This window comes from Colobus angolensis, unplaced genomic scaffold (genome assembly GCF_000951035.1).
Source record: "Colobus angolensis palliatus isolate OR3802 unplaced genomic scaffold, Cang.pa_1.0 Scaffold251, whole genome shotgun sequence".
Classification (NCBI taxonomy): Eukaryota; Metazoa; Chordata; class Mammalia; order Primates; family Cercopithecidae; genus Colobus; species Colobus angolensis.
In genome coordinates this window covers 1,534,659-1,556,844 of record NW_012115722.1, presented here as the reverse complement: position 1 = coordinate 1,556,844, position 22,186 = coordinate 1,534,659, and the positions used below count along the sequence as shown (strand labels likewise).

At 35.8% G+C, this 22,186-nt stretch overlaps 1 protein-coding gene across 1 annotated transcript in view; it reads left to right on the top strand.

The window, feature by feature from the left end:
* Window positions 1-22,186, top strand: part of CHD9 (chromodomain helicase DNA binding protein 9) — a 235,821-nt gene that overhangs the window by 104,625 nt on the left and 109,010 nt on the right. Inside the window, exon 3 of the mRNA XM_011946605.1 lies at window positions 9,301-9,632. Coding sequence (XP_011801995.1) covers window positions 9,301-9,632 — 332 coding nt within the window. The remainder of the gene's footprint in view (window positions 1-9,300; window positions 9,633-22,186) is intronic.

The window sequence follows — 22,186 nt, the reverse complement described above, 5'->3', positions numbered from 1 at the left end:
TTGAACCCAGGAGGCAGAGGTTGCAGTGAGCCGAGATTGCACCACTGCATTCCAGCCTGGGCAACAGAGCAAGACTCTGTCTCAAAAAAAACAAAAACAAAACCCACAAAAATTAGCTAGGCATGGTGGCGGATACCTGTAATTCCAGCTACTCGGGAGGCTGAGGCATGAGAATTGCTTGAACCTAGGGAGTGGAGCTTGCAGTGAGCCGAAATTTATGAGTCTATACTGGTACAAATGAATGAATAAATTAAAAGGGAGAAGAGGCAGCTCTTGTTTAGAGTAGAATTCCAATTTAAAATGTGGAAGGAATTATGAAAATATAAACTTTCCGTTAGGCAAATACCACAGTAATGATTGTTACGGGCAAGAATCAATGAATGCTAGAATTACTGGGCAGATGTATATGGGAAACAGGATATTTGCCTAGTTTCAAAATATCTTCCCATAAAATATGTATTTATTATTAAAAAAAGATATTTACATGGAATAGAAATTGGCAGACACTACTTTAACCAAGTAACCAAGGGTAACATCACCAATAATGATAAGACACTGATATCATATACTCCCCGATATGATGTACTGAGAAGAGCACAGTATCACATCACAGCAATAACAATAACAATACCTAACATCTCTCAGTATTTGTATGCCCGACACCATGCTAAAGCACTCTACAGCATTATCTATTAGGTTTCACAAGAGCCCTATTAGGTGAATACTATTATTATCTACATTTTACAGTTGAGGAAGCTGAGGCCCCGATAAATGATGGAACTGGAACCAGAACCCAGGGCTGACTGGCGCAAAAACCCATTCCCTTAATCTCAGTGTTATGCTGAGAATAGCTTTTAGTATTGGGGATAATTTATGGACTGATGAATTCAGCATATTTAATGTTTTCAGCAAGTGGTGAACTTGGTGAGGTTTTGTGATTTGATGTTTTAAAAGTATACTTTTGACTTACTTGGAAGCAACAAATTTGCTTGAAAAAGTACTGCAAACTAATGTAAAATAGATTAAATACTGTTTGTTTTTAGATCAGGTATGACCTTTTTCTAAACCAATAATATTTTATCAATTATTCTGGCCTTTTTATCAAAACCACTTAGTACCCCTATGTCTTAAAGTGTGATCCTTTTCTCTCTATATAATCATTTACGAATTCCCTAATTCCTTCAGCATAAAGTCTAGATATTTTAACATAACCTATGACAGTGTTGATATTCTAGTCTGTTATATTTTAGTCCTTGTTGCTTATTCTCCCATAGGCGTCTACTTTCCTTGTCATGCCAAACTACTTGTTATTCCAGAATATAAAATTTTAAATTTCTATATTATATAACATTTCAAGTTACACAGGAGTAGAGTATCCATCTCCCAGCTACCAACAGCCATCAATTTATATGGCCACTGTTGCATCTGTTGTACTGCCCTCTAATGAACATAGCCACCCCCTCCATGGATATTTTTGAAGTACATCTTAGTCTTATCATTCATCTAAAAATACATTGATTTATACATCTAAAAGACAAAAATTTGGGGGAGTCAGTTTGAGGTTTGTTTTTTACTTTGAGACGGGATTTTGCTCTGTCACCCAACCCAACTTGCGTGCAGGGGCTCATCATAGCTTACTGCAGCCTCAAGCTCCTGGGCTCAAGTAATCTTCCCACCTCAGCCTCCCAAGCAACTAGGGCTACAGATGTGCACCATCACACTTAGCTAAGTTTAAATTTCTTTTTAAAAGATTGTGTCTTGCTATGTTACCCAGGCTGGCCTTGGACTCCTGGCCTCAAGTGATCCTCCTGCCTTGACCTCCCAAAGTTCTGGGATTACAGGCATGAGCCACCATGTCTGCCTTAGATTTTTGTCTTTAAAACACAACTGCAAAACCAGTTTCACACCTAAAAAGATAACTATAATTATTATATAATCAAAATATCTGGTCAGATTTTCTATTTCTCCAGTTGCTAAGTAAATTTATTTTTACATTTGACTGGTTCAGGCCAGTATCTACACTTAGAAAACATATAAACTAAATGCAGTGCTCCACATGTTGCATTTTCTTGAGGTCTTTTAAGTTTCTTTTTTTTTTTTTTTTTTCTATTTTGTCATTCCAATTAGTCTTAAGTCTCATTTACTCTGTGGTTCCCTTTTTTGTTTTGTTTCTTACAATTTCTTTGTTGAAGAAATAGAGTCCTTTGTCCTATGGAGTTTCCTACACTCTGGATTTTACTGATTACATCCCCATTTTGCTGATAACATCTGGATTTTGTTGATCGCATTTAACAAATTCCTTTTTCCCCTGTGCTTCCTGTAAGCTATATGTACATTTGTATTTAAAAAAGAAACAAAACTTGTATGAACACCTACTATTTGGACTTTTATGTGGATGAATAAAATAAAGCTTAAAATAAAGCCAATCCTTAAAAAGTGTTACTGTGTCAATGCAAATTAAGATTATGACACTTGAAAAAAAAAGAATGTCATGGTTATCTAAAAGTGTAAACCTAAATACTACTGCAAGTCACAAGACGAAAATAAACCTTTTAATTTGTGAGCATGGCAGTTCACAGATGTGAAGAAAGTGAAGTGAAATAATTGTTCCACTTCCATGAAAACCTCTGAAAACAAATCTAAGGGTAAAATTCAGAAAACGACTGACATTATAATTTGCTCTTGGATCAGTTTTTTCTCTTTTCTCTTTAAACATGTCTTTATTGATAGTTTGAAGAAAAAATGTTGTACGCATTAAATAAAAATCAAAAGAAGCCACCATACTAATGTTTGACACATATTACTAAAATTAACTACAAATCTATTGTTTTTAGGTTGATTTCATATGAATATTTAAGTAAATAATTATTATGCTTCTATTTTTAAAAGAAGGAGACTAAAAACCAGCACACCAGTTTACAATAAACAATTTAGGAGAAGTAAAATGCCTTATCGCGCGGTCTTCCTCCAGCCCCACTGAAGTCAGGATGCAGGAACCCTGCCCGAGAGCCCCACGAGGGGGGGACTCTGTCTGCCTTCTTTGCCGGAGGCCGACAGACTTCTTCCCCACACCTTAGGTTACCAAAATAAACTTGCAGTTTTGCTCCTAAAAAAAAAAAAAAAAATAAAATGCCTTATTAAATTATCTTTATAATACCAAATTACTTTAAGATACTTTCCTTTTGACTGCAGAGCTTTTAATTCTTTCCTTTCTTGGCTTCCATGGCACCACTGTCTCCTGATACTCATCTTACCATTCTTGCATTTTCTTGTTGTTTTCCTTCAATAGCTCCTCTTCATCTGCTAGCTCCTGAAACTTAGTGTTTTTGAGTTTCACCACTGGTTCTCTTCTGTTATTCTACATTGTCTCTCTAGGAAGATAAACTCATCCTTGCTCAAGGCTTGCTATCTTTCTTCTATTTTATGTCGTCTTCCATTGAAACTTCCATCCACCTAGTCCTCTAAGCCTAAAGCGTTAAGAATCTTCCTCTCTCTTGAGAAAGGTTGGGAGAATTTTAGCTACAATGCAGTTATATCTCTGTTGTTGAAAATTTATTGTTCTGTGTTTTATTTTTACTAAGGAATTATATCTGGGACCTTGTATTTCTTCGTATTTAAAAAAATATGTCAAGTAGGGCCGGAAGCAGTGGCTCACACCTGTAATCCAGCACTATGGGAGGCCGAGATGGGCGGATCACGAGGTCAGGAGATCGAGACCATCCTGGCGAACATGGTGAAACCCCATCTCTACTAAAAATACAAAAAAAGTACCTGGGCGTGGTGGCGGGCACCTGTAGTTTCAGCTACTTGGGAGGCTGAGGCAGGAGAATGATGTGAACCCAGGAGGCGGAGCTTGCAGTGAGCCGAGATCATACCACTGCACTCCAGCCTGGGTGACAGAGCAAGACTCCATCTCAAAAAAAAAAAAAAATGTGTCAAGTAGAACATTTCTTTAGATATGCACGTGTGTGTGTGTGTGTATATAACCTTCACCACCCCAGCCTGCCAGGAGAGGAACCTATTCTCTGAATGTACAGTGGTCATGTGATCATTTTCCCCTTCTCTTTTTGAAAATTTATAATTTCTACTTATATCCACACACTAGTGATTCAGTAGTTTTATTAATACAACTAAAATATTGGAAATGGAGGAATTCCCCAATATGCCTGTTGGGTATACATGTGAAATTATTTCACCAGAGGAGAAAGGACCTAAGTCCCCACTCAGACTTTAAAACCTCTAATATCTTTCCCAAATCTCTTTGCTTCTTTTCCTCGTGAAGGAAAAGGCGAGTAACAGGTAGTGTGAAAAATTTCTAATTTTATTAGAGGCATGAAGTGCATGCATAAGGGTCTGACACCATCCTCTTCTACTCTATTTGTTTTTTTGTTTTTGTTTTGTTGTTTCTTTTTTAGTGGTTCTCTGGACCCTTTAAATGTATATCATGACTTGCTATTAGGTCATGATCTGTCTTTGACAAACACTTATAGTATAAATCTTTGAGTTTCCCCAATACTGAAATATGATATCTAGTGTCTTCCATATATTCCTTCCAGGTGCTATCAAAATAACATATCACGTATGATATCATCTCTTGTACATTTGGATACGATATTAATACATGTGCCTTTTATATTTTTTTGTTTGTTTGTTTATATGTTTGTTTGTTTGTTTTGAGACACAGTCTCGCTCTGTCCCCCAGGCTAGTGGCGTGATCTCAGCTGACTGCAACCTCCGCCCCCTGGGTTCAAGTGATTCTCCTTCCTCAGCCCCCTGCGTCATTGGGATTACAGACGTGTGCCACCATGCCCAGTTAGTTTTTGTATTTTTAGTAGAGACGGGGTTTCACCATGTTGGCCTAGCTGATCTAGAACTCCTGACCTCAAGTGATCCATCCACCTCGGCCTCCCCAAGTGCTGGGATTACAGGCATGAGCCACTGTGCCCGGCCTATTATCTTAATCATACAAGCTCATGGGGAGCAAGGCCTGTGACTTTATTTTAAATTTTTAAATACTTTGTATTTTGAAACTATCACACTTAACAGCAAAATTGCAAGTGTAGTACAAAGAAATTATTTTACTCCATTTGAATACGGTGCAGACCTAGTAATCCATCATCCCCAAAGACTTTGGTATATGTTTTCTACAGATCAGAACATTTCCTACATAACCACAATATAACAAGTAGAAAGTTAATAAAGCAGGAGCTGTGGGGACTGAGAAGAGGAAGAAAACACAAAATACAATTAAGTAGATTTGACAGAATCTGATGACTGCTTAGATGGGGGAGAAAGGGCAGAAAAACCATAACATTGTATGTTTGTGTGTATGAGTTGGGAAATGACCAACATTAAAATGTTCAGTTACTTAACAGCTCAGTTGATACTCTGTGGGAATGTGGTTTTAAAATGCTGTATTCTAGTAGCAGAGGAAATATTTGATCATAGATTCTCTGCTGTCTGCTATTAAGATTTATTAAACAGTTGGGATTCTGAGTCAGCTAATAGGATCTATTGAAAAACTTTATAAGAGAAGTGAGTTATTTTGGAAATCCTCCTAGGTTCTGTGAATAGTGTCATTGAATTAAGGGTAATGGAAGAGGACAGCAGGAGAATCCACATCTTACATTCCAGACCTGACTTCTCTCTCTGATGATCCAGTCCCAAATTTCAAATTGCTAGAGATCTCCATTTCAAACTCAGTATGAAAAGAATTAAACTTATTACACACATATATACATTCTTTTTCTCAACTAGGTTTCCTATTTCTTTTCCTTTTTTTTTTTTTTTTTTTTAAGACAGAGTTTCACTCGTTTCCCAGGCTGAAGTGCAATGGCGTGATCTTGGCTCACCGCAACTTTGCCTCCCAGGTTCAAACAATTCTTCTGCCTCAGCCTCCTGAGTCGCTGGGATTACAGGCATGCACCACCAGGCCCCACTAATTTTGTATTTTTAGTAGAGACAGTTTTTCTCCATGTTGGTCAGGCTGGTCTTGAACTTCTGACCTCAGGTGATCCGCCCACTGCGGCCTCCCAAAGTGCTGGGATTACAGGCATGAGCCACCACACCCGGCCTTCTTTTACCTTTCCTTGGTCGAGAAACCAAGTACTGGCTCTTCCTGCTCCTCAGCCATGCCTCACCTATGTCTAGTTGATTTCTACACTTTTGAAAGGGCACTGGAAAAAATAAAAATCCATCCTAGCTTTATTATTTGGTATCTCTGCAATTTTGAGAATGTTACTACTTTCCTTTGTCCTCAAATTAATCTCTGTAAATTATGATAGTTGAACCAAACATGATTAAAATATAGTGGTTAAGAGTGGTTAAGACTGTGGTCTCCCTAACAAGACCCCTTTGTCTTTTAATCCCTGCTCCACTATTCAATAGCTGTGTGATCTTGGGCAAGTCATTTCTCTATCCCCCAGTAACCTCATATATAAAATGGGAATAACAGTAGTACCTATCTCACTGGGTTGTTTTAAAGATTGAGTCAATATATAGGAAATACTAGGAATAGTGCCTGGTACATAGTAAACACTACATTTTAGCTCCTATTATCATAATGAGTTTTGTAATTGTTTGCTCTCTCAGTTCCATTCTGTCACTTCGTAATGCTGCTATCAAGAGTATTTCATTACCCGGCCCCTTGTCTCCATCATCACTGTTATTACCCTATTATTTTATTGATCAGGATTAAATTAGTTATTAAATGTAAAATACTTAGAATAATCCCTGGCACTTAGTAAGTAGTCTGTAAGTGTTATCTCGTTATTGTTATTATTTTCACATTGATGACGTCTCAAGTCATATCCTTTCCTTGTCCTTACTTGTCCTCTGCCTTTAATCTCTCATGCCGTCCAGATGGGTCTTTCTGGAGCCCTGTTCAGATAGTGTTGTTTCTGTTTTGAGGCCTTTGGTACCTAAAAGGGGCGGAGGGGGGAACCCAGTGTCGTTTTATAGTGATATCAGATGACTAACCAGGACCAACAAAAAATAGCATTGATGAAAGAGGTAAACTTGAATTTTGAAGCAGTGAAATTTTGTTTTAGTGATTTAAGGGCATTGCTTACTAAAATAGAATCAATTTTTACAGAAAGAAAAGTTGTACTGATGTTCAAATTCAAGTTGACTTGCTACAGAACTAAACCTACAGTTTTACCTGAAAAACTCATCAGTTCAGTTAAAATAGAAGGTGAGGAGGAAAGGTCAGAAAGGTTTTGAGTTTTTTGTGTTACAAAAAATGTATTCATCCATGTTAAGACGATGAAACAATTTTAACATTGTTAGTAATCTTTATAAACCGTTCTCATTTGTTCATTAAAATTTTAAGTGTCTTTTTATAATTCAAATGAAAATAGCTTCATTTCTGTATTTTCAAAATAACACTGTTAGCTTTTTGTTAGAAAAATAATAAGAAGCCTTATCTAATTTCTTAAACTTGTTTTGGGTTCATTTGCATGACCTGCTTTTTAACCCTTTGCTAATCTTCAGCTATTTCATATTTTAAATATTTTAGAGTATCTTTGAGAAAAGTATTTTTCTCCAATAAAAACTGCTTTGGATTTTGTTTTTTGTTTTTTTTTAATACTGATAGCCACATAATGCCATTTCACCACAGTTTTAGTTCTCAGGTGATTTTTTTAAATCAGATTTTTATGTATATTTTTTAAAACTTTACTGTAGGAAATGGCAGAGTGAGAGTTAATGTGTTACATGGAGGGAAGAACAGTCCATTGGGGGTTAAATTGCAGAGTCTAATGGAATAATAACTGGTAGCACCATCTGCTGGCCTACTTCCGCAGAAGGAGTCAGTATTTTTAACGACATCTCTAATATTCATGCTGATGCATTTTGATGCTTTGTGCATTCATTTCTTTCTGTGCTTTGTTGGAATCTGGCTATCTGCTTACAGCTATTGAGGAAACTCAGCTTTTTAGGAGTGTTTACAGCCTTTTTCATGTCTAAATAGGATGAACAGTAGATATAAACTTGCTAAGGCAGAAATGTGTTGATAAATCAAAATGTGTATTTGTGGAGGGTTGTGCATCTCTTGGTTGCAGCTTGCTAAATAGGCCATTTAGGAATCTTCTTTCAATGCTTTTTTCTTGAGCACTGCCTGGGGTGGTGAAAAAGCAGAGGGCAAGCCTTTGTCTGACGCCAAAAATGTCTTCAGTGAAGAGGCCAAGAGGAAGGGTAAGTGAAAGCCTGAATGAGTGGGAGGAGGAGGGGTTCTTTGGGCTAAAAGGCTAATGGGATTGAATAACCTTCCTTATTACTGGCTGCTGCTACGGGAGTCGTACTGCATCGCCATCTTGAGCTTGTTGCTGTTTTCTCGAGTCTTGGTTATTTGTTATAGCCTGTGGGCCTTAAGGTGGCATTTTAGAGAGCAATTCTAAACCCTCCTTCCTTTCCCAGTGCTGCAGCACTGCTATGAAACCTTTGATGAGGCAGGTATAGAAAAAATATCCAGTGAAGCACACTGGAATCAGCATGAAAATGTGTTTGGAAATTCCTGATGGTTTTTTCCTTTGCTATAGTCAGAGGCATGTTTACGGGTAAGAACATAACAAAACTGTGATCTAAGTATATGTGGATGAATGCGTGTTTGAAGAGGAAATTCTTTTTAAAATGCTCTTGATCTGCTTCCTGTGATATTGCTAAATATTAATAATTGTAATGTAAAACTATAAAACTTGTTTCTTTCCCAAATTGCTTGAGCAAAATAATGATGATATAGAAAAAGAAAAATAATTTTCACATTTAACTCTTTCATGGGAAAACTAAAACTTTCTCTAATTTTAAGTATGAGAATGTCTTTACTAACTAGCTATGTTGCTGCATTTAAATATTAAATGAGTTCAGGTTCTAGTCGTAAAGCAGAGGCTTTATTTTTCTAAAAGTCATAATAAACTGTGTGGAGTAATTCTAAATTAAAATTATTTAAAAATTTATTAATGTTCAGAATTTTGGAGGGAAGAGGAAAGAAAAGACTTTTATTCCAAATACACAGACTCTTTATGGGATAAAATTTGAATCAACTATCTTCACAGGACAAAACTTGAATCAACTAACCAAGAATGCTATGAAAATACCAATGAATCTATATTATTATTCTTTAACCTTCATTTTTAAAAGTAGCAATTGAGCTGTTTATATCTGTACTAATTTCTTGATAAGCAAGATGTTTTAATTTAAATTTGTTTGTAGCACTCACATATTTGCTAATGTAATTTTACCTTTGTGACAGTTGTTTTAGATATACTTTGGTATATTCTATAAAAAATATTTTTATTTCTCTAGCCTCCATCTTCCAAGAAGAGCGATGGTTCTGGGACATATACTAAGTTGCAGAATACCCAGGTGAGGGTCATGTCTGAGAAGAAGCAGAGAAAAAAGGTGGAATCAGAAAGCAAGCAAGAAAAGGCTAATCGTATAATATCAGAGGCCATAGCAAAAGCAAAGGAGCGTGGGGAACGCAATATTCCACGAGTAATGAGCCCTGAAAACTTTCCTAGTGCTTCAGTTGAAGGAAAAGAGGAAAAGAAAGGTAGAAGGATGAAATCCAAGCCAAAGGACAAAGACAGCAAAAAAACAAAAACGTGTTCTAAGTTAAAAGAGAAGACAAAAATTGGGTAAGTTGGTTAAGAAATAAATTTAATTCCTTTCAATGTTTTGTTAAAGTTCTACCTGTCTAACCATCTACTTTTGATTTGAGTATATTTACTCCCATATTTGAGGTTTAAATTGTTGTCTACCATGTGTGCTTTATTTCCTTGCTGAATGAATTAGATAATATTTCAGGATCTCCCAAATTTTATGGTTCTATGAATGTAGAATGTGGCTTTTTGTATGTTAATATTACTAAAAGGGACTTAAAGTAGTAAAATATTTCAGCATATCAATCAGGAAAAGGATAAAAACAAACAAAATGAAATCCATATTGCTAGTGCCAGTTTCATATTCACTTGCTTTACAGAGCATGCATTGTAATTCTTTATAAGATTCTTTATCTCTTGGTTGTACTTGTGCCTCACTGAGCACCTCATAGTTTGGAAACATGAAATGTAATATTTTCTTAGAAAACCACAACTTTGGACTGAATGAAATGGCAAAAAAAAAAAAAAAAAAACCTAATACCATATAAATCAACAATAAGTAGCTGCCAGTTCTTACTGATTTACTTCCATACAGTCTGATTTACTTTATGTAATAAAGAGGCCAGGTGAGGATTAATGCTCCAAGAGAATTATAAGGACAAAGAATTGCTCTAGGAGGATACATTAATCCTATGTATTTTTTACTGCTTATGCGAAACATTTTCAAAAGATAAAATACAGTAAATGTTATAATTTGCTTTATAGGTGTATTTGCTTAGCATGCAAGGGTAAGCATAACTAAGCCAACATAGTTTAGAATTGTTTTTTCAGGACTAGTTGTTTTTGAGGACTTTATGTGGAAATTTTATATAAAGTGGTCAATCTGATTTTTCTCTTTTTCACAAAAAAGTCCACAATAATGTCTTTATTGTGAAAATCTTCATTTGCTCAGAAATTGTTGACATGTTATATAGATATTTAGAACTAGTGCAATTTTATAAACCAAATGAATTGTTAGCATTTTGAATGCAACCACCAAATTATTTAGTTTAGTCCTTATGTCATTTAGGTCCAAACTATTAAATAATATGGGCTCTCTTGTTATAATAGTTTAATAATAATATTGATTTTGCATTTTATTTGCTGACAGCTAAAATGAAATTTGAAAGATTTCTACTTATTTTAATTTTTTTAGAGGTTTTAGGTATGAAAGTAACTTATTTTTCCAAAGCTCTGCCCAGTTTTAATTCAGGAAATCCCATATTTAGTCTTTTGCTGCACTAAAATTTAATATAATTAAGGGTTTCCAGTTTTAACTTGTTCAGAGATCTAGACAGAGTAGAATACTATTTGGAAGAGTAACGTTTTGAAAAGCAATGCATAAAATGAGGAAATTGGTTTGATAAACTGCAAAAGTTATACTGTTACTTGCTTCAAACTTGGGAAGGGACAGCTAAAGGCAAAAGATACCAGAAGTAAATCTAGTTTAAGAAAAAATATTGTCCATAAGAAAAAACTAGAAATAATTAAATTAGAGAAAAACACAGATTTTTAGAAAAGTGAATTAATATGGTAAGGGGAGTAGTAACACTGAAGCGGAGTACTGACTCGTTTTGTGATATCTGTATTTTTGTTAGAAGTAGGTAAATTATTCATAGTAAATTATTTTAATATTGCACAACATTGATCAATTCCTTTTTCTAGAGGTAGCAAATTCTAGAAAACAAAATAGATAAGAATTGTACTAGAAATGATCTTTTTTCTGTTTTGGCTAAATACATGGTAAAATATTGAGTAGTTGCTAGAAAAGAAAAATTGTTGAAAATATAGGCCTTTATGATAGAGGAATTTATAAGTCTCAGGCAGATAAGTAGAATTGAAGTTTGTGTATGTATTAAGCTGTTAGAGTAAAACAGTATCTTAATCATTTATATCAAAGACAAAAATTATTGTCATGTTGGAGGAAAAGGCATAGTTGGAATAAATGAAATTCATATACAATCCAGAATTCCAGTATTAGCCAATTGAAATATTTCATTACTGTGCCTTCCAATAAGCCACTATACTTTGTAATTTTGAATTTGGTGAGTTTTAAATTTTTGGGTGAAGAATCATTTAAGTTCAGTTGCATCATTTCAACTAGCACCATTTTATATTAAACATCTCATTTAAAACTTTTTATTTTTCTATTAGGAAAATTGGGCTGTTCCTAATATCAAATTATTGCTATTAGTTAATTTGGAAAGCAGTGCTACTTAACCAACAGCAGTGTAAAATATAAATTTTAAAAGTAATGGCCGGACGCATCGGCTCACGTGAGCCTGTAATCCCAGCACTTTGGGAGGCCTAGGCGGGCGGATCACGAGGTCAGGAGATCGAGACCATCCTGGCTAACACCGTGAAACCCCGTCTCTACTAAAAATACAAAAACAAAACAAAAAAATAAATAAAAAATAAAAATACAAAAACAAAATTAGCCAGGCTTGGTGGCAGACACCTGTAGTCCCAGCTACTTGGGAGACTGAGGCAGGAGAATGACTTGAACCCGGGAGGCAGAGCTTGCAGTGAGCCTAGCTCACGCCACTGCACTCCAGCCTGGGTGACAGAGCGAGGTTCAGTCTCAAAAAAAAAAAAAAATTTTTAAAGTAACTAAATTTGTAAACAATGATTTATGGTTGACGTCAGGATTGGTGTTTATTCATCCATATATGTGATTTGATATAATCTAGGAAGACTAATCTGAAGAAAAGCAATACTGCCCCTGCTGTTAATGTGCTTGAAACCTTTTCGTTGTCACTTTTATAGATTAACTTTTTTTCCAATGCAAATAATAGAATGTTCTTTTCAGAGCACTTTCTTAGAGTCTCATTTCATTTTTACAATTCTGTGAGTTAGACTGGGCATGCAGTGTGATAATGGGGTTAAATTCTTTGGCTCTGGAGTCAGTTGCATTTGTTCAGATTCTAGTTTTATCACTTACAAGCAGTGTAATCCTGTACAAAAAGCTAACATCCTCATGCTTTGGTTCCTCCTCTGTAAAATGGGGATAGGATAGTACTTGCCTCATAGTGTTATTTTGAGGACTAAATCAGTTAATAACATACAAAATAGTACCTAGAATATGCTTAGTGTTCAGTAAATGTTAGTCATTATTGTTTTCTGAAAACAAATAGCATAGCTATTTAAGGAAAAAGCCAAGGCCAGGAGCCACACCCCTTCCTTCAAGCCCATACTCATTCAGGTACCTCAGTTCTCTCCATTAAGGCTCTATTCCTAAATAAGATCAGCTTAAAAATTAGGCAGGAAAACACAGTTGCTACTTGTTAAGGGGAATAATAGATTAACTTATTAATGGCTATTTTGGCATGACCAGGCCTCTGTTGATCAGGTTAGCTAAAGTAGCATTTAGGATAGATAAATATACTTTGAAACGTGCCTGGAGTTTGAGGGAGTTGCTCGTGATTATGTGGAAGGGTGTGAGTTGAAATGGCAGGTGCAAAATGAAGGGTGAGGTAGGCCTGGAAGACTTTTATCTGCTTAGGTGTTTTTTGTGATCTTGGCAGTCAGGTTCTGAAAGCTGCCTTTCATACAAAATAGTGAGTATCCTTCAGTAATAGTAGGTACATAATAGATGCTCCATGAATGGAATGGGATGAATTTTATGGGATGGATGGATGGATGGATGGATGGATGGATGGAAAGAAGGTTAAATATTAAATGACACCAAAGGATTGAACTTGATCTGTTAAATTGAAAACAGAAATGGAGGCTACTCCATTCATAAAACCATAGAGATATAACTAATAGTTTAGTAATAGTAGAGAGTTAGGATGAATTTACTAATTTATTTTAGAATCTAAGACTTCCAGTAGAATTTTCTTATGGCCCTGTTTGGTTTTAGATTATGGAATGGGATTTCACGTGATTTAATAGAAGTATTTTTAAACCTATGATTTATTACTTTGACATTTAAATTATGTTTCCATGTTGTCGTCAGTTGAAATTTACTTCTGTTATAGATTATCTGGCTGACATAACTAGAATGCTTTTGGTTACTTAAAAATGTTCTCATAGCCCTGTAAATTTAATCAATTATTGTCCTTTATGATTAAACTCTTTTCCTTTTTGTATTAACCATAATTATCCTTTGTATGTGTTACAGGAATATTAGTTGTCAGGTACTACACAAATAGCTTTTAGTTAAAACAGAACATGTCTAAATTTGGAGATACTTATCAGATTCTAGTAGGAATTAAGTATAAGTCATGTTATGAAGAAAAACAATAAAACATTAATTTAGATCTCAAAATGATATTGTGTCTGTGTTTGCTATAATCTTTTGAACCTCCAAGAAGAAAGGAGGAAAATAACATTTATTAATTATGTGCTATCATATATATATACACATACATGTATAGGTGTGTATTTTTAACCAAACTAGCATGTATGTCCACATGTATGTCTTTACAGAGACGTTCTTACCTATATAATAAAATCTAAGGGAAAAATAAGATGAACAAAATCTGAGGGAAAAATAAGACGTATCATTAGAAATTGTCACTTCATAGTTCTTGTTAATAAAGTGACATATGAGGCCCTGCTTGCAAGCTTTCCAAATTAATAGGAATTTTGAAATAATATATGCTCAAATTAAATATATATGTCTTGTTTATTGGTGTATGATAAACCAAAGAGTTGTCAAAATGCATGGTATAAATTTATTACAAATTTTTTATTATTAGGCATACCATTAGTAGTCTCCATGTAAGTTCTACAGTCTTTTTAAAGCCAATCTGATAAAATGTTTTGCAGATTTTACTGCTTGGATGTAAATTACAAAACTTAGTAAAAATCTGAAACATCTTTATCCTCAGAAAGAGTTGATATGTATGTAACTTATTATGAATTTCAAATAAGATTTGCAGATTCATTTTTAAGAATGGTACCTTTATATAAATCATGCTAGTAAGGTTTATCATTGACAAATAGATGTACCATATTTTATTGAATCTAAAGTGTCACTGATTATAAAACAGACACACCATTAATTTTATGTGTCAGTAGAACACAAATATTGCCAGTTAAAACTATAGCATGTCATTGATTATTAAATGATTCCTGATTGCAGAGGTGTTAATATGTAAAAAACTATATATATCTTTTTATTTTTTCTTTTTTTGAGACGGAGTCTTGCTCTGTTGCCCAGGCTGGAGTGCAGTGGCGCATCTCTCTCACTGCAAGCTCCGCCTCCCGGGATTCACGCCATTCTCCTGCCTCAGCCTCCCGCCTAGCTGGGACTACAGGCGCTCGCCACGAAGCCCGGCTAATTTTTTTGTTTTTTTTTAGTAGATACGGGGTTTCACCATGTTAGTCAGGATGGTCTCAATCTGCTGACCTCGTGATTCACCCTCATCGGCCTCCCAAAGTGCTGGGATTACAGGCATGAGCCACGGGCCCAGCCAACAATGCATATCTTCTAAGAATTCAACTGTGCAGATAAATGTATTGGCTGATTAATACTTAGCTAACCACTTGGATCCTTATTTCTTACTTACATTAAATACCTCAGTAAATGCAGCCTTTCTGAAAAAGGATGTCCAGCTTTAAACAGGAAGTAATAGTCCAAGTTCCCAAAAGCATATAATACAATATAACTTTAGCATATTTAAGGATTATAGTTTTAACTCCCTTTTAAAACTTGCTTGTTTTTCTAAGATGAGTTTAAGCTTTGGGTCTTGAGTTGAACTTTAAACGGGCATCATTTCACTGAGTTAAGAGTGTGTGTGTGTGTGTGTGTGTGTGTGTGTGTGTATGTGTGTATGTGTTTTGAGTTTATATTTGAAGACTTAAGCCTCAGTACCTTTCACTAGGCTTGCAAAGAAAAAATAATGTGACACTGTATTTTTGCCTTTTTTCTTCTCTTATGATGAATTGGATGTATTAATTACAACAAATGGTCTAATTGGGTAAGATTCATTGTTTGTCCAATTATTGCAATGAGAGAATCAACGGGGCAATTACAGATTGATGCAGTATAGAACACAGCTTGTTGCACAGCAAGTACTACTAACACTTGGGCAGGATTGAAGTAAGTGCATCAATTACATCTGAAAATCAAATATAGGCATATTAAGTATAAACATTGTGGTTTTCTGCCGCCTATACTTGTCAAATGAATTTACATTTCAAATTCATACTTTAGTTTGAAATTGCCCTTTGCTGTCAGAAACAACCCATGTTTTGATATTTCCGTTTTTTCCTTGCCTGAGTGTATCTGTTGCTACATTTTGCTAACATTGATAACATCCTTTTAATGAACAAAATTTGCAAAAAGCTTTTTTTTTTTTTTTTTTTTTTTTTTGGAGTCTCGCTCTCTGATCATCAAGTAACTATAAATATTTTGCAGGCAGCTCACTGCAAGCTCCGCCTCCCGGGTTCACTCCATTCTCCTGCCTCAGCCTCCAGAGTAGCTGGGACTACAGGCGCCCGCCACCTCGCCTGGCTAGTTTTTTGTATTTTTAGTAGAGACGGGATTTCACCGTGTTAGCCAGGATGGTCTCGATCTCCTGACCTCGTGATCTGCCCGTCTCGGCCTCCCAAAGTGCTGGGATTACAGGCTTGAGCCACCGCGCCCAGCCGCAAAAAGCTTTTTATTGTTAATTTATTCTGTATCACGTTGTTGCTTTTCTTTGGGGATATTTCTCCTTAAACTAGCAAACTATCAGTTTATTTGAAGCGTGTATTTATAATGAAATTTTATTTTAGAATTAATGTAGTAAACTCTTTGTAATCCATGATGGAAGAATGGAGTGCTCTATAGCAATTGCGTATTTTGCTTAACTGATTTTATTTTTTCTACTACTGAAACATCTGATTTCCTTCAGATAGCATTTATGGCTATCTGTTGTCATTGTGTAGATAATAGATATTTCTGGTTTTATGAAAGTCAGGTAAATTTTAATATTTAAAATTTACTAAAAGATAATATAGTTTCATATTTCTCTTTAGAGAGTCACTAAGTTTATTGATATTAAATATCTGTTGACTGGTTGAAGTATATGTGTCATTTTATTTCAAAATCAATAAGATATGTTGGAAATCATAATCTAGGAATAAGGGGATCATCTTTTGGAACTGAACACTGCCTGCCTGTATGGTGGGACCAATACCTACCTGCCTTGCCTATCTCAGAGTTTTTCTCAGAATCAACTGAGGTACTGTAGGCAAAAGCACTTTACAATTTTAAGTGTTCTATAAATATAAAATAGTTGTATCATCCTGAATATTTGTTCCTGGAGTTTTCTATACTAATTTTTACTCTCTGAGCCAGTGGTTCCCAAACTTAGTAGAGCACCAGAACTCTTGGGGAATATTTTTAAAGTCATATTGGAGTCCTCATTTCTAGATCAGAATCCTGGGTTTGGGACCCACAAAACTGTCTGAGTTATTTTTGTCTTACTTTTATTTTGAAGTAATGTCAGAAGTACAAAAATAGGTCAGAGTTCCCTTAAGCTCTTCACTCACCTTCCTCAAATGTTAACATCTTATGAACCTAGCACAATTATCAATACCAGGAAATAAACATTTTAATAATCCTATTAACTAATCTGCAGACCTCATGCAAGTTTTGTGAGTTCCCTTTTTTTGTTGGCCAGGATCCAATTCAGGATCCTATGTTTACTTTTGTTGTCATATCTCCTTAGTTTCCTTCAATTTAGGATAACTCCTCAGACTTTTTTCTTCTATGATGTTTTCATTTTTGTAACATACTGGCCAGTTATTTTGTAGAATGTACATCAATTTGAGTTTGTTGGGCATTTTCTCATAAAGAATCTGTATTTTATTTTATTTTTGAGACAAGAGTCTTGCTCTGTCGCCCAAGCTGGAGTGCAGTGGCGCGGATCTTGGCTTACGGCAACTTCCGCCTCTCAGGTTCAAGCGGTTTTCCTGCCTCAGCCTCCCAAGTAGCTGGGATCACAGACACGTGCTATCACGCCTAGCTGATTTTTGTATTTTTAGTAGAGATGGGGTTTCACCATGTTGGCCAGGCTGATCTTGAAATCCTGACCTCAGGTGATCCTTTCTCCTCAGCTTCCAGAAGTGCTGGGACTACAGGCGTGAGCCACCATGCCTGTCTAGAATCTGTATTTTAAATAGCTTTCACTAAGCTTTCCCCAAATGTTTAGGCACTGCTGATCTGATACCAGCCTATTTAATTATGCCTCTTTATAATATTACCTAGATGCCATTTTAGAATCTGTAATAAATTGGTAAGATTTATAGTTTTCAAGGTTCATTGTAAATAACCCTATTTCTAAAATCTCTCTCTCTAGATGGATAGATCATTTTCTGTAAAAAAAAAAATTATAGGCCGGGCGCGGTGGCTCAAGCCTGTAATCCCAGCACTTTGGGAGGCCGAGACGGGCAGATCACGAGGTCAGGAGATCGAGACCATCCTGGCTAACACGGTTAAACCCCGTCTCTACTAAAAATACAAAAACTAGCCGGACGAGGTGGCGGGCGCCTGTAGTCCCAGCTACTCGGGAGGCTGAGGCAGGAGAATGGCGTAAACCCAGGAGGCGGAGCTTGCAGTGAGCTGAGATCTGGCCACTGCACTCCAGTCCGGGCGACAGAGCGAGACTCCACCTCAAAAAAAAAAAAAAAAAAAAATTATAATATTTTAGAAATAGGGTTTTACTTTGTTTACCAGCTTGGCCTAGAACTCCTAGGCTCAAGTCTCCTCCCACTTCAGTCTACCAAGTAGCTAGAACTACAGGGTACATACTTACGCTCTTTTCTTTCTTTTTTTTTAATTAACTCAGGATTACTGGGTTTTTTAAATCTAATTCTAAAATGCCACCTGAATTAACCCAGAATTATATCAGCCAAAAATGATTTCAGAATTGACTTTTTTGCTATCATGGATATGTACCCTTTATAAATAGAAAAGGCATGTGTAATGTTTTGGACTTAGAAGGTTTAGTAGGGAAATACTATATATCTGAAATATCTCTTACAAAGTTAGAACCTGAAAATGATTTTTGCATGGGTTGTTAAAAATGACTAATGAATTCATGATACTATTCCAGACATGTAGAACAATGTTGGAAGAATAATACAGAATATATGGAAAATAAAGTGAAAGTTGCTTTTTTGTTTTTAAGTAAAATTTTCAAATAATTAGTATAACAAAAGGCTTATCTAAGGTGTGATGGGAAACATTTTTATCTAACCTAACCCCACCACCCAAAAGAGCAAGTGTTTAAGATTTATTTGGTGGTATTTATTTATTAGTATTTTCTAGAGATTTAGGTAATATTTATCTATAAAAATAATGTTTAAGCAGCTTGGTCCTTTGTCCTTAGAGAATCTTCATTTAATCCCCTTATGCTATTGTAAAAGAATAGCGGAACCAGATCATAGTCATTTGTAAATTTTTTTTTTTTTTTTTGAGATGGAGTGTTGCTCAGTCGCCCAGACTGGAGTGCAATGGCCGGATCTCAGCTCACAGCAAGCTCCGCCTCCTGGGTTTACGCCGTTCTCCTGTCTCAGCCTCTCGAGTAGCTGGGACTACAGGCGCCCGCCACCTCGCCCGGCTAGTTTTTTGTATTTTTTTGTAGAGACGGGGTTTCACCATGTTAACCAGGATGGTCTTGATCTCCTGACCTCGTGATCCGCCCGTCTCGGCCTCCCAAAGTGCTGGGATTACAGTCATTTGTAAATTTTAAAAAATATTTAAATATCTCTGCCTCTCATTTCATTGAAGGTTTTCTTCATTGGGATTTGAGTCTTTAAGCAGCCACATAAGATATTGCATCAGAATGTACATTCACATAATTCATTTAGCTTACCAAACATTGAAAAAATACCTTTTTAAGCAATATATGAAGGGTATTAATAGGCCATGATTTCCATTTCGTGGGAGATTGTTATTTAAACAACTACACTCTCCGTGTGGTGTTCTCATCTACAAACTAGTTGAAAATACACATTGAAGTTGGAGATTGATAGCAAGTAGGAGAAAGTATCAAATATGTGTTTTTACTACCTAGTTTTATTTAGTATTGTCCCTTACTTTGCCATTAAAAATCATCTGCACCAGTGCCTTAGGATGTAGCAAATATTCACAAGCAAAGTGATGGGGATACCTTTAGGAGGAGGTTCTTACTGGGAGAGGCATGAGAGGGGGCTTCTGGGAAGCTAATGTCTTGTGTCTTGATCTGGAAGCTGGCTACACAGATATTTTCTATTTGAGAAAATTGATTGAGCAGGACTCTTATGTGTGCACTTTTCTGACTTTGCATTACACTTTAATATTAGTAGACTTGCACTGATAGGTTTACGGAAAATGAGAGATTGGATTGGAGGCACATTGAAGTTGTAATACCTATGAGATACCCATATGTATATGTCTAATAAGCAATTAGTTATGTGAACGTGAAGCTCGGGGAAAAGATCTGAACTAGAGATAAGAGATTTGAGGATCTTTAACTTCTAGTTGGTAGTTAAGAATAGATTAAATGAAATCTCTCAGGGACAGACAGTATGTAGAGAAGGAAGGCAGCTGAAGACAGAACTGAAGACAGAGAAACCAAAGTTTAACAGGCTGGCAGAGAAGAATTGTCAATGACTAAATCCTACGGAAAACTAACATTCAAGGTGTAGATGCAGGAAGAAGAGCCAAAATTTAGTAAAAGCAAGTTTAGTGAGAACCAGAAGACTCTCATGTCAGGGAGCCAGGAAGGGGGCCAAAAGGAAACAGTTACACATTAAGACTTAGTTACAGGTTAGGATTTTTTTTTAAAGTTCCGTTGGATTTGCATTTTAAAAGTCTTTTAAGTCCTTAAGCATTAGGAGTTTAGGCTTTGGAGTGAGGCATACTTAGTTTCTGTCTCTATTCTTACTATTTATGTGACTTTGAGTAAGTTATTTAACTTCTCTAAGCCTCAATTTCCTCTTATAAAATAATAGTACTTCCCTTTTAAAGTTATATGAACATCAAGTGAGAGAATGCATGTAAAGTCAGCACAGAGGCTGACTCATAGTAAACACTGAATAAATGGAAGCTATGAATATTAAAAGTAGTTGTAAGAGTTGAGATTATAGTGGGTTGAGGAATGAAACGGAAATGACTCTTTTGAGAGCTGTGGATACAAAGGAGGAAGAACAAGATCATATGGAATCTAACAGTAAATATAGCCTCAAGGGAGATTTTTATTTTAGGAAAGGAACTAGAGCAGGAAAAGGGACTAGAACAGAGAGGAAATAAACAGTGAAAGTGGTGAGAGGGAATGATGTGTAACTATGGTTGGTTCCTTAATGTTCCTTCAGAATATCTTTGTATTTCTTCTGATTTCCTGCTTCCAACATAAGCAGTTTTTCTTACTGTTATTTACTTTCTTCACATACTCAGAAGAGTGCAGGTGAGACACCAAGTAAGAATTACCATTATTCTGTTGAATGTGGTAATCATACCAATACAAGAATAATATAGGGAGAAAGCGTTCTGTAACTTTTTCTCGCCTCAAGTCTAGTCATCCAGTCAATAACCAAGTCCTGTTGGTTCTGCTTCCACAATAAAAAATTATATCTTCATCCACATTTATTTACCTCTTCATCCACATTCCCACAACCCTAGATTACACTCTTTATCTCTCCCCTGAATTGTCATTTGCCTTATCATTGGTTTCCCTGCCTTGCATTTCACTTCCATGTCGTCACATTACCCCCTTGCTTATAATTCTTATATCTTCCAAATGCTTTTTTTTATTTATTCAAAATAACTCACTGCCTGTTCATTAAACATTTGTTGCCAGTGATGAACAAGACAGATTCCTTTTAAATTCTTGCTCTCAAGAGCTTAAAAGATGCCCTTAAAATGTGAACTCTTTGTGTGTCATACAAGGCCTTCTGTGATCTTCACACTTTCTGCTTATCCAGCTCTCTGCCACCTCCTTCTGGGGTACTCTGTGTATTCCTGTCATGCTATTACCATTGCATGTTCTCCTCTTCTACCTAGATTGTACTCTGCCACTTTCACTACCTGTTAAACTTCTTTTCATCATATCAAATGTTATCTTTTCTGTTTACAGAAAAGGGGCTTTAGCCCCCTTTACTCTTCAATAACCTTGAGCACTTCTTTGTGTTCACCTTGCATCCTGTGCTAACCCCCACTTTGGCATTTTAGCTGTGATCATAGTCTGACTATGACACTTCAAGGTTAGGAACTGTGTCACTATATTTTCAAATCCTAGAGCCAAGGAAAGTGTTTGGCATAGAATATTTAGAAGTTATTAGCATTAGTTGAGAAATTACTATACAATTTCGAGACTGTGCTGAAAGCTAGTATGCATTATGCCACTTAATTCTCAGCAACAGTGGATGTAGTTATTATGATATCCCTATTTTCCAGGCAAGGAAACTAAGGCTAAAAGAGATCAAGTAATTTGCCCAATGTCTCACAGATAAGTACATGGTGGAGTCAGGGTTTAAATCCTGACCCTGTGTTTTCGAAGTGCGTGCTCTTAACCTCCAAATTCTCCCACATTAATAAATAGTTGTTGAAAGAATTCTGATATCTTTTTGATAAA